At 36.1% G+C, this 18,307-nt stretch overlaps 1 protein-coding gene across 1 annotated transcript in view; it reads right to left on the bottom strand.

Annotated features, from left to right (window-relative positions):
* SLAIN1 (SLAIN motif family member 1) overlaps window positions 1-18,307 on the bottom strand; it is a 119,373-nt gene that overhangs the window by 21,506 nt on the left and 79,560 nt on the right. The window contains exon 5 of the mRNA XM_007941509.2: window positions 6,902-7,057. Coding sequence (XP_007939700.1) covers window positions 6,902-7,057 — 156 coding nt within the window. The remainder of the gene's footprint in view (window positions 1-6,901; window positions 7,058-18,307) is intronic.

Here is an 18,307-nt window from a genome sequence, read left to right as displayed (position 1 = left end):
GTTTCCGAGGCAGCATCACTACGGAAGTAGGATTGCCCAACCTTCCTTCCGAGGAGTGGCTGATGGGTTTGAACTGCCAGCCATCTGGTGAGCAGTCAAGTGCCTTAGCCACTATGCTACCAGAGCTCCCAAATTATACTTAGATACCTTAAATGGACAGATCAAGGAAAACACTGAATGAATCAAGAAAGATACAGACAAAACTCTTGAAGGAAAACAATATAAGAACAAACTGACAAAATAAATGAAAAATTAGAAACCAGACTAAAACAGCAAATGAAAATTCACAAGATTAAAATACATTTCAGAAATAGATTAACACATTGAAAGACCACAACAGTAGAACTGAATTAATGGAACAATAGAACTAATGAGACTGAACACAAATCTCTCAAAACTACTTTGTTAGAAGAATAATTAGGGGGAAAAAAAAAGCCTAAGACTTACAGAGGACACCATCAAGAAGAATAACTTATGTGTAATCAGAATTTCAGAACAGAAAGAGACAAATAAAACCACAAGGGAAATTGTTGAAGATTTGTGGGAAGACAACTTCCTGAATATGATGAAAGACAAGAAGATATACATTCAAGAAGTTCAATGCATCCCAAACAGAATAAACTCCAAAAGAAAATCATTAAGACATATCACAATCAAACTTTCCAAAACCAAAGAAAAAGAAAGACTCCTGAAAGTAGCACAGAAAAAACAAAAAGTTATCAACAAAGGACAACCAATAAGACTAAGCTCTGATTTTTCAGCAGAAACCACACAGGTGAGAAGGCAATGGGATAACATATATAAATCACTGAAAGAAAAAATGCCAACCAACAAAACTGTCCTTCAAATATGATGGCAAAATTAGGACATTTCCAACTAGAAATTAAAGGAATTTGTAAAAACCAGACCAACCTTACAAAAGATGCTAATAAAAGGCAGTCCTTTGGACAGAGAACCAACAACAGAAGACAACTGAGATTAAAACACATGACAACATCACCCAGAAACCAACCCTGTTACATAAGTGTCCCAAATAACATAAACCTACAAGACTGAAAACAGGGAATCAGAGAAATCAGTATGTAAATGAGGATAACTACAAGCAAAAAGAGGGAATAAATAGTGTAGTTACAAAACTTCCAAATCGAGGAAGTCAATGTGATTTTAAAATATAACATATTGTTTTAAACTTGGGAAGAAAATAATAAATTAGAAGATAACCATAAAGAAAATTAATCAACCTCATCTAAATAAAAAAGAGGAAAATCATAAATATTTATCAAACGCTAAAATAATAGCAAAGAAGGAAATTATAAGAAAATCTACAAACAAAATGAGCACAGCAAAGAAAATTACATGGAACAAAGAAATTAGCAATAGTACAACAAAAAACACAAAATGACAGCAATAAATTCATAGTTGTAAATAATTACACTGAATACAAATGGATTAAATTCACCAATCAAGAGACAAAGAGTTGCAGAATGGATAAGAAAACATGACCCATCAACATGCTGTTTACAAGAGACACATTTTAGATACAAAGACAAAAAAATAGACTAAAAATCAAAGGTTAGAAAAAATATATCAAGCAAATGACAATCAAATAAAGCAGGAGTAGCAATATTAATTTCTGATAAAATAGACATTTAGACAAAAACTATCATAAGACACAAGGAAAGACATTATAAAATGATTAAAGGTGAATCAAACAAAGGACATAACCAAAATAAATGTCTATACACTCAATGCAAGAACCCCAAAATACATAAATCAAACTTTACCAGAACTGAAAAGAGAATTGGACAACTCCACAATAATAGAAGACTTTAATACACCACTTTCAATGAGTGACAGAACTAGAAAGAAACTTAACAAAGACATAGAAGAACTAAACAACACAATCAACCAACTTAACCTTAATCTACATATACAGAACACTTCACCCAACAACCACACAGTACACATTATTTTTTCCAGAGCACTTGGAACACAAACCACATATTATGCCACAAAGCAAGCCTCTATACATTTAAATACTGGAAAACATCTTCTCAGCTCACAAAACTATAAAGTTAGAACTCAACAATAGGAAGATTAAGGGAAAAGAAGTAAACACATAGAAACTGAATAATACCCTACTTAAAAAATTACTGGGTAATAAAAAAAAAAAAATGAAATTTAAAAAATTCCTTGACTCAGAAGAGAATGAAAACGCAGCATACCAAAATCTTTGGAACACAGCAAAAACAATGCCTAGAGGGCAATTTATAGCAATTAATGCACTCATTAAAAAAAAAGAATGAGCCAAAAGTCAACACTTTAGCCCACGTCTCTAACAATTAGGAAAAGAGCAGCAAAATAAGTCACCAGAATAAAAGATTTGCGCAGAAGTAAATGAAGCAGAACACAGAGAATCAACAAGACTAGAAGTTGGTTCTTTGAAAAGATTAATAAAATCGACAAATCACAGGCAAATGGAAAAGAAGGAGAAGATGCAAATAACATAAATAAGAAAAGGGTAACCTCACAAGAGGCCAACTGAAATAAAAAGGATACTATGAAGAACTCTACTCCAACAAATTTGAAAACCCAGAAGAAACAGACAGCTTTCTAGAAACATACAACTTACCTAAACTAACACAGACTAAGGTAGAAAATTGACCTCCAATAAAAGAAGAAATTGAACAAGTCATTAAAAAAAAAAGAAAGAAAAAAAGTCCTGGCCCAGATGGCTTCTCTGATGAATTTTATTCAACATTCAGAGAACATCTGACACCAATTCTACTCAAACTCTTTCAGAATATAGAAAAGGAAGGAATACTCCCAAATTCATTTTATGAAGTAAGCATAACCCTGATACCAAAGCCAGTCAAAGACACCCCCCCAAAAAAAGATTTAAATTTTAGTCCAATATCCCTCATAAACATAGATGCAAAAATTCTCCATGAAATCTTAGCCAATAGAATCAATCAATAAATAAATAATACATCATGACCAAGTGGAATTCATACCAGATATGCAAGGATGACTCAACATTAGGAAAACAATCAATGTAATCCATCACATAAATAAAATAAAGGAACATCATTATATGATCTTATCAACAGAGACAAAAAAAGCATTTGACAAAATCCAACACTCATTCCTGATTAAAGAAACACTGAACAAAATAGGAATAGAAAGGAAATTTCTCAGCAAAATTAAAGGCATATATACAAAACCAATAGCCATCATTATTCTCAATGGAGAGAGGCCTAAAGCATTCCCTTTACAAATGGGTACCAGACAAGAATGCCCTTTATCACCACTCTTGTTCAATATTCTGTAGGAAGTCCTAGCCAGAACAGTAAAGCAAGAAAGAGAAATAAAAGGCATATAAATTGGCAAAGAAGAAGTAAACTATCTCTATTTGTAGAGGATATGATCCAATACATAGAAAATCCAAAAGACTGAACAAGAAAATTATTGGAGCTAATTGAAAGTTTCAGCAAAGTGACAGGGTGCAAGATCAACAAACAAAAATCAGTCAGGTTTCTTACACTAAGGAAGAGAGCTCTGAAAATAAATTAGGAAAACTATAACATTTTCAATAACCACCCAAGAGATAAAGTATTGAGGATTAAATCTAACCAGAGACCAAAGACCTATACAAAGAAAACTACAAAACACTACTACAGGAAACCAAAACTCACTGCCATCAAGTTGATTTCTACTCACAGCCTTGGAAACCCAATGAAGGTTACTATGAATCTGTACGGAAGCAGACTGCCTCATCTTTCATTGTGGAACAGCTGATGGGTTTGAACCACTGACCTTATGGTTAGCAGCCAAATGCCTTAACCACTATATCACCAGAGCTCCTTACAAGAAACCAAAAGAGACCTACACACATGGTAGAATAAACCACCCTCAGGCATAGAAAGACTTATCATTGTGAAAATGTCGATATCACTCAAAGTGATCTACAGATGTAATACAATCCTAATCCAGAGTCCATGATCATTTTTTAAAAGAATCTGAAAATTAATCACCAACCTTATATATTCAGACCCTTGATAAGTAAAGCACTACTAAAGAGGAACAAAGTAGGAGACTTTGCACTCCCATATCTCAAAACCTACTATTACAGCCATGGTAGTTAAAACAGTCTAGGGCTGGTACAATGACAGACACTTAGATCAATGGAACAGAACTAAGAACCCAGAAGTAAATCTTTCTACCTATGGACAGCTGATCTTTGACAAAGAGCCAAAAATCATTAAATGGGGAAGAGGTGGTCTCTTTAATAAATGCTGCTGGCAAACTGGATATCCACTGGCAGAAAAATGAAACAGGATTCCTATCTCTCACCATATACAAAAATGAACTCAAGTTGGATCAAAAACCATCAAAGAAGAAACAGGAACAAACTTAGGGGCCCTAATACATGGCATAAATACACTATGGAACATAAGTGAAAATGCACAAACACCAATATACAAAATACATGACTAGGACATCCTAACAATTACACACTTATGAACATCAAAAGATTTCACCAAAAGAAGAAAGAGAGAACCCACACACTAGGAAAAAATATTTGGCAATGACATATCAGAGAAGGGGCTAATCTCTAAAATTTATAGAGAACTTCAACATCTTAACAAAAAGACAAAATAATCCAATTAAAAATGCAGAGAGGATATAAACAGATACTTCACCAAAGATGACATTTAGATAGCCAACAAACACATGAAGAAATGCTCATAAGCAGTAGCCAATAAAAAAACAAAAAACAAACAAAACCCACTATCATCGAGTCGATTTTGACTCATAGCAACTCCCACTGAGTTTCCAAAGCTGTAAATCTTTATCAAAGTACATTGGCTCATCTTCCTCCCATGGAGTGGCTGGTGGGTTTGAAATGCTGGCCTTCTGGTTAGAAGCCAAATGTCTTATGCACTGTGCCACCACAACTCCTTAAGTAGATTGCCAGGCTTTTCTTCCCAGGTGTTCTGAGTAGACTCAAACCTCCAACCTTTTGATTAGCAGTGAGCGCATCAACCAACTGAGCTACCCAGGGACTCCTCAATCAAAACAGAGAGATATCATGTCACTCCAGCACTAATAACAAAGTTAAAATAAACAGAAAACAACAAATGCTGGTGAGGGTGTACAGAGATTGAACACTTATATACTGAAGTTGGGACTGTAAAATGGTATAAATACTGAAAAATGTTATGGTGCTTACTTTAAAACCTGGAAATAGAAATACCGTATGATCCAGCAATCCCACTACCAGGTATATATCTCAGAGAAATAAGATCCATGACACAAACAAATATATGCACATCCATGTTCATAGCAGCATTATTTACAATAGAAAAAAGCTGGAAATAACCTGTGTATCAACGGAAGAATGGTTAAACAAACCATGGTACATACACACAATGGAATACTACACCACATTAAAGAACAACAATCAATCTGTAAAACATCTCATAACATAGATGAAACTTCAGTACATTGTGCTGAGTGAAATTAGTCAATCACAAAAGAACAACTATTATATGAAGCCACTATTACAAAAATTAAAGAAAAAGGTTTCACACAAAAAGAAATGTTCTTTGATGGTTACCAGGGGTGGGAGGGGAAAAGAGGGTAAACCACTAACTAGAAGAAGATGCATATTAACTTGGGTGAAGGGGAAGACAATAAAAAAGAAAGAAAAAAGCCTACAACTAGCACACTGTCACCTACAGGAGCACCCACAAAGTCATCATTCATGTCTGCCGTCAAGTCAGATCCAACTCATAGCAACCCCTCCTTGGGTTTCCGAGGCAGTATCACTATGGAAGTAGATTGCCCAATCTTACTTTCAAGGAGTGGCTGGTGGATATTCACAAAGTAGGATATTTAAAAAAAAAAAGTATAAATATCCATAAAGTGGGATATATATATTTTTAATGTATAAACTGTTGAATGGAAAACTAATTTGTTCTGTAAAGTTTCACCCAAACTAGAATAAAAATAAAATAAAATAAAATCTCAAAAATTACTTTTAGTTAAGTACACACAGGGAACTCTATGCACAGGAATGTTCATATATGTATACAGTATTAAAAAGTTCAGTGTGAGGTCTAGGTAAGATTCTGCCACAGTTCTGTTCTCATTTAGCTTTGTGACAGAGAAAACTTCTACTTGCTGACAAATCATTGGTAAGATCCTTTCCAACAACCATGAAAATTTTAACATGGGAGTTTGACTTATCCCAACAGGCTATATTGACAGCTAAGTAGAAATAAGGGAAATATTCTGTAGGAACCACGTTCTCGCTCTCAAAGTGAAAACATATGAATGTTATGCTTAACATTTTGAAGACCACCTCACAGCTGAGTAGAACATACAGAAAATGAACAATGGATTGTATGGTAAGCTAAAACGGAGTAGGTAAAACTACTTTAAGGACACATTAAAATTCACTTCATTTTGGGGAAAAAAAAAAAAAAAAAGCCTATGAACTGGTGAAAACCGGGACCAAAGTAATGGCCCATTAAAGTAAGTGTGCTTTATTCAGAATACAAGTAGCAAAAATAAGGCTATGTTAGAAATAGTTAGCCAGGAAGAGAAGGCTCTGGCGGGGGGAAATTTTAGTGGCTAAATTAACCACAATTTAGTACGTCTAATACTATGCTTAAATACAAATGATTACATATAATTTATTCTTATCATTCATTGTTAACATTGGCCCTGGTGAAGACACTACTCAATTGTAATGGTGAAACACAAAAAATAAGATAGAAGACAGGAAGAAATGTTTCCTTTAGTGTCCTTGCAAGTCAAAAGAAGAAATGGATAGTAAAATATATTTAATGGGTTATAATTAGTTAAAAATTAAGAAATTAAAAGTTGTACTTACTACAAGATTGTATCCTTGAAATTCCACTTCCAGCTCCATGCAAGCTTGAGTCAAAACTCTGACTGTTTCTCACGGTGACTGGAGAACTAACGCTGCTACTAATGGTGGTTGCACTTGGCATTCGGGCTAGATTAGGCATACTTCTTCGGAGCTTGTCTGGAAAGCATTTTACGAAGTTAAAAAAATCACAAAATTTCTGCCAATTAAGACATTAGGCTTCAAAAGTAAGTAAGAAATAAAAGTCATACTTTATTATAAGTAAAAAACCATCATCTGCTTTATGAACTATAACAAGATAACAGAGAATTAATTGCCTGCACTGGAAAACACATTTAATAACTCCAGAAGAATTCTACCAAAATGAACTGTCTTTTGGTAAAAGAAAGCAAATGTTCTATAAAAACAGGTTAAGGATCAGCTATTTATTTGAATTAGCTATTTATTTGAATTCAGTAAGTGGATAAAATTAAAGTAAGGTTAAAAGTAATATTATAACCATTTAATTTTAAAAACTAGAAATTAAAATACATGCTAATGTAAAAAAAAAAATCTAACAGCAGAGTCAAAATCAACACATTTCCTTTCTGGTCTAACTTACAGAAATAAAACAAATTCCTTTAACTTGAAATTCCAACTTGAGATGCTAGATAGCCAATCATCACATTAACATGGCCATATTAACTTCAAAAAAGTTTTAGCTGTCATGAGTATAACCTAAGATGTTTGGAGAAAAAGACAGAGAATGTTTCCATTTCTTTCTCCTTGTTGTTAGCACATCTTCTGCCACCAAAGGGCAGCAGAGAGTCATATGCAGATCTCGGTGTTACTGAGGCTTGAAATGAGCCTCAAAACTATAATTCTACAAATTATTTTTCTCTTATTAATACATAAACACCTAACCTTAAAATCTAAAGTACATCTATTAGGTAACTCAAGTTCATGGTCATTTTCTTTCTAACTAAATCAGAAAACAAAGGTTATATTAGAATATTTGAAGCCAAAACATTTTCAAATACAAAACTGAATTCTTTACGTACATTACTTTTCCCCTCTCCTTGCACTGCTCTTACGTTACTTAGAACCACCCATTGACTGTTCAGCAAGTTACCTAATTCATACACTTGGGGAGTCTCCTATGCTTCATGTCCATCCACTACTCCAAGTTTTGTCAACTCTATCTCATAATTTATATTTAATTAATCAATTAATCTCCCTCTAGCTGCTTGTGGTAGTTATATGTTTGTATGTCAACTTAGCTGGGCCTGATTGAGTGGCTGGGCAGCTAGTGGTAGTTATTCCCCATGATGAGACTGGTGATCAACTTCATGGTAGGATCTACCACAAGAAGCTGAATAGCTGCCTTTGGGATATGGTCTGCTTCCTGTATATAAGGAGAAGCCTTGGGGATAGTAGTTAGCTTATGACACTCTTGGACCCTGCATATAGCTGTGTTGTTGCTCAGCAGCCTGCTATGCTCTGCTGACCTTGGGATTTACAATGGACCTAAATTAAGTTAATGGCCTGCCATGCGGTTTGGTAACATCGGGACTGTGCCTTTTACTTGTCAACCTTGGGGCTTCTCAGCCTCAGCAGCCAGCAGCTGTCTGAGTGAAGAAATGCCTCTTGCTCCAGTGGGCCAGGAGCAGGACGCAGAGCTTGACCCTAAGGTTGAGGGGCTTTCACCCAGCCTCCAGAGCCTGGCACTTGGAACTTGGACTTAAAGCCTCCAAATTGTAAGAATAAACTCCAGTTTGTTAAGGTCTCCCATTTGTGGCATATTCTTGTCAGAGCGGCACCAGAACACTCCTCATTCAGACTTATTATTTATTACCCAGATTTTCATAAAATTCTTTTCATTGGTCTCCATGCACCCAGTCTTGTTCCTCTAACACATCTTCTGCATAGCGTGTTTCACTCGTCCCAGACACCTACTACATACTTACTCATCCTTTTACTTAAAACCTCCAACTCTAATTTTCCTCTTATCTTCATCTGAAAGTCCAAGTTCATGAGCAGGGCTCCTCAAGACTCTATACACTTTTCAATCCTTGTCCCCTGCTACACCCCACCCCCGGTACTCAGCCTACTTTCCAACTTCAGTGGATGAATGAAGCTCCCAAATGTGCCACACTTTCTTGTACCTGTGAGCATGTTAGTTCCTCCACATGGACACTCTTCCTCACTTTTTGTAAATAATGAATAAATAAATGAAAATTTATTGAATGTATACTAAATGTCAGATTACTACATAAAACGTTAGGCAACTGGGTGGCACAAATGATTAAGTACTTGACTACCAGCTGAAAGGCTGGTGGTTCAAACCCACCCAGACCTTGGAAGACAGGCCTGGTGATCTCTTTTTGAAAGGTCACACACAGCCTTGAAAACATTATGCAACAGTTCTGCCCTGCACGTATGGGGTCACCATGAATCAGAATCAACTTGATGGGAACAAACAACAGAATCATACAATATGTTGTATGTTGGGAGTACCATAGTGTGTTAAATGGATACAATCCCTGACTCAGTGAATTCATAGACTAGAGCAGTGTTTCTCATTTTTATTCTTCCATTATCATTCCCTCAAGGAGAAAAACTTAAAAAAATTTAAATTAAATTTAGTTTCTTCCCAAAGAGAATAATTAAATATTAAAGAGTAAGATGTTTGAAATGTAGGGTTGAATTTTGAAGGACCACAAACCACTGTAATATTGAAGATTTTTTTCACCCTCCCAACTCTAAGATATTGTTATCTTTATTAATATACATCTCCAAACACTAAAGTGTACATATCAAGTTACTCAAGTTTGTGGTCATTTTCTTTGAAATTAAATCAGAAAGCAAATCATATACTTGAATACTAATTCAAAAACAGCAAAAATTTCTTTTTTCTCCCCCTTCAAATGCTGTTCCTTTTACATTACATATATCCATTAACTGTAGCCCTGTTCAGCAATTTTCACCCTCTGGGGTAGGGTCTAGAGGAAAAGACAGAAAATTAAACAAGTATAATAACTGTATACAGCATTACAAAATAAAGATACAAATATGTATATCTTATCCACCTACCTAACTCACTAGTCCTTTAAGAATTAGCTCAACTATCACCTCCTTAAACATAGCAATAATAGTGAGGATGATGCAGGACTGAGCAATGTTGTACATAGGGCTGGCTATCAGACTGAAGCGGTTCTATGGCATCTAACAATAACGTCACTTCCTCCTAGAAGATTTCCCATACATCTCCTGCAAAAAAAGGCATGGGGTTGGCATCTTCTGACCTCTTCTAACTTCACAAAAGGAAAAGAGAATCTCCATCAACAGCCCAAGGCTTATTCCTATGAGGCCAGACATGCCGCCGCCACCCTCCATCCAGCCTTTTATCAATTCTGACACCAACCATCCCCCCTCCATGGCACTTACAACTTCTCTGCTGGGTTCAATAACTTGTTGTAATGGCCACATAGAACACAAAGACAATACTCACAATTATGGGGTTTATTAGGGAAGCAACAGGCTATGTATGATTCAGGTTCAGGAACACGCTCAGGATACAATTCTTCAATCAGGACAGTTTCCCCTCTGCTGTACACTCAGACATGCCTCTCTAGCCCTTTGCCTCTTGGCCTGGCCTCTGCCCTGCTTGGGCAAGTTACAAAGCTCTTTTAGCTCTGCCGAGAAGTATACCTAGGTGCACACAGCTCTGTCAGCAAGCCTCCTGCCTAAAGGCACTCAGCTTTCTCATTTTGTGAGCCAGGTAAGCATGCTCTGTCTTGTGCCTCTTGGTTCTACTGCAACCACCTCTCTGCCAGGCATCTCTCTCTCTCTCTCTCTCTCTCTCTCTGCCAGGCGTCTCTCCCTGCCAGGAGTTTTTCTCTATCTCTCTCTCCATCTCTCTGCCAGGCAGAGGTCCAGTGCAGGGATCTGGAATCCAAGAAAGCATTCTACTTCATCTCCAGCTCTTCTCTCTTGATGACACTGAAATCCCCTTTTCTGCCTCTAGGAAGGCTCATATTAAGCCTGGTGGAGTGACAAAACTAACCAATCCCAACATCAGAGTTCTACACACCTTATTTGCATGGTCGCACCCAGTAGTCTGGTGGGAGTTACAAAATTATGGCTAGAAAAGCCATCCCAAATTAATTCACTGCACCACACCTCCTGACAGAGGTATCTGCCACTTATACAAGGTTTCTCACTCTGGACATATTTTTACTGTCACTGAAGGAAGACTGGGCAATCTACTTCTGTAGAGATACCACCTTAGAAACCCAAGGAGGAGTTGCTATGAGTCGGGATCAACTTGATGGCAGTGAGTTTGGGTTGTTGTGTTTTTTTTTGATTGTTAAATTCCTGACCATTTTCCTCATTATCTTCTTGAGGCCTACTTTTAACAACCATAGATCTCATATTATCAAATTCTTATTAAAGTTCTAACCCAAAGCAGTTGGCATTTAATAATTTCAGAGCATAGTATGCATGCATATATTGGGAAGAGGTATGTGGTAAGAGTGAAAAAGTGAAAGAGAAGGACAGAATCTCCATCTAAATCGTTTGACCATCACAGTAAGAGGCATGAAAAATTGAGCTTCTATCAAAAAGATACTAAATTATTTTGAATAAGTATTTTTAAGCTGCAAGGAGGGCGAAGGAAAATAATTATATGGTATTACTTAGAAACTGAACTAAATTTGTTTTTTAATTTCCCAACTATTATAAAAAATTTCATATATACATAAATGTTGACAGATAGTAATACAAAGAGCTATGAGTTTTCCACCTAAATTCAATGATTATTTTTATTGTGGCATATTTAGTTCATCTCCCTATACATATACACATTTGTTTTTTGTTGTTAAGCCATTTGAAAACTGCAGACATTTTACACTTCGACCCTAAAAGACACATGTATCATCTAAGAATAAGAAAATTCTGTAGAATTACAATACTATCATCACACCTAAAACAAATTCACGCATTTCATAAACCAATCTGTACACAAAACTTTCTAAATATCTCAAGAAAATCTTTGATTACCTTTTCCCTCAAGCTACAATCCAATCAAGGTTCATACATCATACTTGGTCTTTATGTCTCTTTTAACCTAGAAGTTTCCGATTTTTTCTTCCCCCTTCTCTGTTCGAATGGCATTGATTGAAGAATCTAGGACAGATCTTTTACAGAATGTTCCACATTCCAGTTAGACTTGTCTGGATGTTTTCTCAAGGTGTCATTAAGCTTTTCTATTATTCCCCATATATTTCTTCTTTGAGACTAAAATCACTAAGTTGCTTCCTATTTCCATCAGACCCTGAATTATTATATTCCTTTACATTAGTGGCTACTGATGGTACAGGGGAGAAGGTTCCTCTTCTGATACCAGTACAAGAAAAAAATAAAATCTTTCTATGTAGGACAACAACAACAACATGTAGGACACAGGTACACTTTACTTAATATTCATAAACAGCCTATAAAATATGTTTCATTTCTTAGGTAAATAGACAAGGAAAATGAATTATAGAGTTTAATGTGTCCAAATCATAGTCACTATTAAATAATGAAACTCAGACTAGTACCTTTGGTAACGCATAAAGGCACTTCAAACAACAGGAATATCCTTTGCTATGAACAACTTATGTTCTCTTAATCTTACATGCAATGTGAGAAAAAACATCTTTGAAATTTTCATATTCATTGATCTTCAACATGCAACCTAAGTAAAAATAAGCTTAATATGTAACTAAGCTTAATATGTCCTACATAGAAAGCCTAGAGTTACTAATGATTTGAAACCAAAGTTTTCTGACTACAAAAGGAGCATCGGTATAAATCATAATTTTGCCTTGGGAGTAGTGGTAGGAAAAAGCTTCAAACCAGAGTCTTACATCTACTTCTGAGTTGGATCCAGAAAGATGAAAATAACACAGATTGTCCAGAAAAGTAGAGTTACACACATATAACACTTCCCTCTACAACTGCTTTCATGGTTACAATACACAGCCACCTTCCTAATACTTGCATTCATATAGGTCATTAACACTGAAACAACTCAAAATTAATTTCTCTAAAGCAAATATAAATTGTTAAATCTGTCAGCAGGATCACCATTTTATAGATAAGGAAACTGAAAATCAGAAAGGTTAAATAATTTGGTTGGGTCATAAGCTGGTAAAGCAGCATAGCCACAAAACCATGAAATTAGTCATAGAGCAAGGTAGTAATGATCAGTCTTTAAAACCAATCTTTAGCAATTCATATTTCAGCACCAAGTCAATTTCACAAAGTTTTAAATTTAAAACAGACTCTTGAAAATAAAGTCTTCCAGGTATAAATATCTAGGACACTGTGTCTCTGGGAGGTAGACTGTGATCACCAGGTTGTATCAGAGACCATCTGGAAATGAAGTACACTTTCATGTCAAACAATGTGGATACATTAATAGCCATATATATGTTAAAGTTCAGGGAACCAAAATAAATGCTCTATTTTGATCTTCACAGAAATCAGCAATTTATCTTCAAGAACCAAGATCCAGCAGGAAACTGGACAAATAGGTAAAGGAAAGAATGAAAATGAATTTTCTCATTATCAAAGAAGCATCAAGACTATATTAAAGAATCTTTAGGAATATAGGAGATAATTCATTTACTGACCAAACAGCTAGATCTCTCATTCCAGACCAGACAAGGTACTGGGAGGGCCTCAGGCTCCTAACACTATCTACATTCTGCCAGCAATAACCCTGGCATTTTAAATATCAATCCTAAAAATTACAGAATGTGTTAGTAATGATTCTGCAAGATTTGGTCATTTTTGATGTCTGATAAATTATTCCAAATACTATATTCCTTTTAATTGTATGACTCCAGGAAATATTTGAAGAACTTTTAAGAGCCCTCTTTCTTTTGAAAAAGGAGCTCTAGCTCTGGTGGGTAAGGAAGGCATCTGACTGCTAACCAGAAGGTCGGTAGTTCAAACTCACCAGTTACTCTGTGGGAGGAAGATGAGGCAATCTACTTTTGTAAAGATTTATCTTGGAAACCCAGTGGAGGTCACTGTGAGTTGGAATCAATTCAGTGGCTTGGTTTGTTTTTTGGTTCTTTCTTTTGAATGCAGACATTGTAGGAAATATGAGAGCACTGAATATATATTTCTAATTTATTTTCAGTTATTTAAAGACTGAATGATGATTTAACAGTTATCTTCTATTTATACTACTTTTGTAACCTATCAACATGTTTGATAGATCAGTTTCAAGGTCAGCTTTAAGTAATCATTCTTCTGTCACAATTCTGTTCAAATAATTTTCTGTGGTAACAAAAGAAAGCTCAGATATCTCAACCATATTTTAACATATAGTTACAAAAAAAGGGGGGCAACCTATATTCTGTACTTCTACTCCAGGCAATATAACATTCATTGTCATTTATTCCTCAGAGCAAACCTAGGCTGGGAGAATATGTGCCAGATGGTTTGATATGAAATTATAACCATATTTTCTCTCTAGTCAATGCTAACTCATAGCAACCTTAGATGATGGAGTAGAATTGCCCTGTAAGGTTTCCTAGGCTATAATCTTTGCAGAGGAGCCACAGTGACACAGTGGTTAAGAGCCTGCTGCTGCTAACTGAGAGGTCGGCAGTTTGAAACCACAAGCCACTCCACAAGACAGAAGTATGTGGCAGTCTGGTTCCATAAAGGCTACAGCCTTGGAAACTCTGGAGCAGTAATATCCGGCCCTACAGGGTCATTATGTGTCAAAATCAATCCTTGCAGATTGCCAGGTCATTTCTCCCTCAGGTTTGAACCTTAGACCTTTCTGTAAGCAGCTGAGGACTTAATCATTATGTCACCAGGGCTCTTTTTCTAAGAAGTAGATATTATCCATATCTTACAGCTAAGGAAGCTAATGTTTAGAGACTTGAGAAGCCTGTGCAAGATATAAATAAATAAGTGGTATAATAGAACAGGAACTCAAGGTATACTGGAGTTCAGAGCCTGTGCTCTTAACCATCAAGCTAATTAGTCAGAAGCCCACCCAGAAAACTGCCATTGTACTACATTTTATTTTGTATGGAGAGATTAGGAGAGCTCTGGTGGCACAATGCCTAAGGCATTTGACAGCTAACCAGAAGGCTGGAGGTTCAAATCCACCAGCCACTCCTCAGAAGCAAGAATGGGCAATCTATTTCCACAGATATATTGCCTTGCAAACCCAAGGAAGGGTAGCTATGAGTCAGAAATGACTCCATGGCAGTCAGTTTGGTTTTAGTTTTGGTTCTGGTGTGGAGATCAGAGATTTTAGGAAAAGTAAAACTACTAGAAGTAAACCCTAAACTGTGGTATGTGTCTCCTTTCCTAATGGGAATTATCACAGCACAGTCTACAGGGTAACCTAACCCTTTTTATAATGGTGTTTAATGAAAGTTAATACCACTTTCCTGAGGTACATCTTAGAACAAACAGTGGAGCAGAGGAAAATTATCCCATTGACAATTCTAATCATGATGCAAAGCTAGCATATGCCTGATCATTAGAATATGACATTCTAAAACATTTGACTAAAAAAAAACTTTCAGAGAAACTTTCTTTGTTGGTTGCCAGGGATGAGGGGGAAGAGAGGGAAAACTGGTAGCTAAGTAAGAGACAAGTATTGATTTGAGTGAAGGGAAAGGCAATATACCAAATCAAGTGACCAGCATAGTAACACTAAACAAAAACAAGACACAGAGAGAGCACAAGAGGTACAGACAACAAAGATAAAACTTTTATGTATCCAACACTGCATTATCAGCGATAACAAACAATCTATGGATAAATAGGTGGATAGACAGGCTGAATGATCAGGTATGTCTAGGCAAAAGGGAATATACCCATTACCATATATAAGGTTGGCAGACGATACTTCTACATATGTATTAGTATGCTCTGCAAGAATACCATATAAATAGAATTAACAGGGGGCAAAGCTATGCTAATTTCTTAGCTACAGTCAACCACCCTGATGGAGTGAGTTGCTGGACCTATGGGCTCATGACCACGGTCACAGAGGATATCAAGCTCATAACATACTACACAAAAACATTGTTCTACATCCTACTTCAGTGACTAGCAACTAGGGTCTTAAAAGCTTACAAGCAGCTATGTAAAAAGCAACAATTGGTCTCTCCTCAACTGAAGCAAAGAAGAATGAAGAAAACCAAAGATGAATGGAAGCAATTATTCCATGGGACTAGGGGACCAAGAGAACCTTAGCCTATATGACTGGGAACCAGAAAAACTAAATGGTGCCCAGCTACCACTGTCAATCATTTGGAAAGGGATCAGTGCAGGAAATCCTGGATAGAGTGGAAGAACAATGTGAAGCAAAACTCAAAATCATAAAAAAGACCAGGTTTACTGGTCTGATAGAGCCTGGTGAAACCCTGAGACTACGGACTCTAGTTACCCCTCAGGCGTGGAACTGAACTCACTCCCATGGCTTCCAGCCAAACAATAAACAAGTATACAGGGTGAACATTTACACCAGGTAGATACACTGCTTAGAACAATCAATCACAGAGGAAGAGAAGGGCAGTACTTGCCCAGGGAGATAGCTCAGGGGGCAGGAATGCACAGGAAAGAAGGACACAGGTAAGAGGACACAGGGAGGATGTGGGAGGAGAGCTGTTGCAATGCAGGGACTGCAGTCAGTGTCATGAAACGAAATGTGTATAAAATGCTGTATGGAAAATGAATCTGGTCTATAAACTTTCATCCAAATCACAATAAAAATTAAAAGGAAAAAAAACCTTCAGAGAAATAATTCTAGGCGTCCTCTACCTTAATTTTAATATGAGGCTATGAATTTCATTAAGCTCATGGACCATACTATCTTCTAATATTTTGAAATTAGTAACTATGATATGCTTTGGCTGTTACTATTTTCTTTTACATTTAAAATATGAAAGTACTAAAATAATCAGAGAAATAATGAATATAAAATTATAAATATTCTCAAATCTCTCAATTAGCATGAAAGATACAAGAACAGATAGAGAAAAAGTAAAAACTAAAAACATGATAATTGTCAACCATTTAACTAATACAATTTTTATTTGGCCTTGCAATATTTTAAAATATCCTATTTGGTCACCCTGGGCCTAATTTCAAGAAATGGTGGTAAGAGGTAACTACAGGGAGGAAGTGGTGGGAAAGCTGTTGGATCGCAGGGACTGCGGTCAATGTCATGAAACAAAATGTGTACAAACTGCTGTATGGAAAATGAATTTGGTCTGATAACAACTTAAAATTTTAACTGTATACATATGAATTATTTTTAAGTGTTTTGTTTCTCCACATACTATGTGATTTATGTTTGAGGGTATGAATGATTATTAATATAAAAATATATCCAGGCTTAGAATGTTACAGGATCTGTAATATAAAATTAAATGCTGTTCTTTCTATAGTTCTTAGAAACTGAAGAGTTTAACACCTGGAAGTAGACAGAAAGATAAATAATAACATAAAAGAGAATGTCACTCCAACATACCATGTTGACTATATACTGCAGGACAAATTAACTTCCATTACCATTCCAGCTGTCAGCCTCATTATCCCTAAAGATACATACTGCTATAAAGAACTTGAAGACAGTGGTGGTTCAGCAGTAGAATTCTTGCTTTCCATGCACAAGACCCTGGTTTGATTCCTGAGTTCTCCTCAAGCACAGCCACTACTTGTCTGTGACTGGAGGCTTGCATGTTGCTATGATGGTGAATGGGTCCACTGGCCCTTCCAAGATGAACTAGGAAGAAAGGCCTGGTGATCTACTTCTGAAAATCAGTCAACAAATTATATATTGACCTTAAAACTCTGATAACCATCTAATTTCATTATGCATACAGTGACTTGATGGCAGCTCACTACATATGGAACTTCACTCTAGGTGTCAGGAAATCATAGAGAAAGACATATCCCAAACTACCAATAAATCTGAATGTGCACCTGCAGCTTCTATTCCAAGCACCATCATTCACGTTCCATCAGGAACAGGAACAGGCAGTAACAGACTGAATATTTCAAGAAAAGTGAGAAAAGATGAAACAGAGCCTTTAACTCCACAGAGCTCCTCCATCAACTCCTCAAAGTGCACAATCTTGCACAACCTTCAGCTGTACTATCCAAAAGCGGAATGTTCCACATTTATAACTCATTTTCAGCCAGCTACATCATGATGATTTCCTTAAAGCTATAAATGTATAAATCCAGACATATAATCAGAATGGTTAATTACAGATGTAAATTTAGACCAAACTAATAAGGTCTTGATGAGGAATTTAACAAATCTGACAAGCATTTGCCAATTATTTACACAGACCTTAAAGTCATTTCTTGACCACATATAAAAGATTAAAAAGC

Source organism: Orycteropus afer, unplaced genomic scaffold (genome assembly GCF_000298275.1).
Source record: "Orycteropus afer afer isolate SDZICR_OR568_19922 unplaced genomic scaffold, OryAfe1.0 scaffold00081, whole genome shotgun sequence".
Taxonomy (NCBI): domain Eukaryota; kingdom Metazoa; phylum Chordata; class Mammalia; order Tubulidentata; family Orycteropodidae; genus Orycteropus; species Orycteropus afer.
This window is presented reverse-complemented; position numbering and strand designations above follow the sequence as displayed.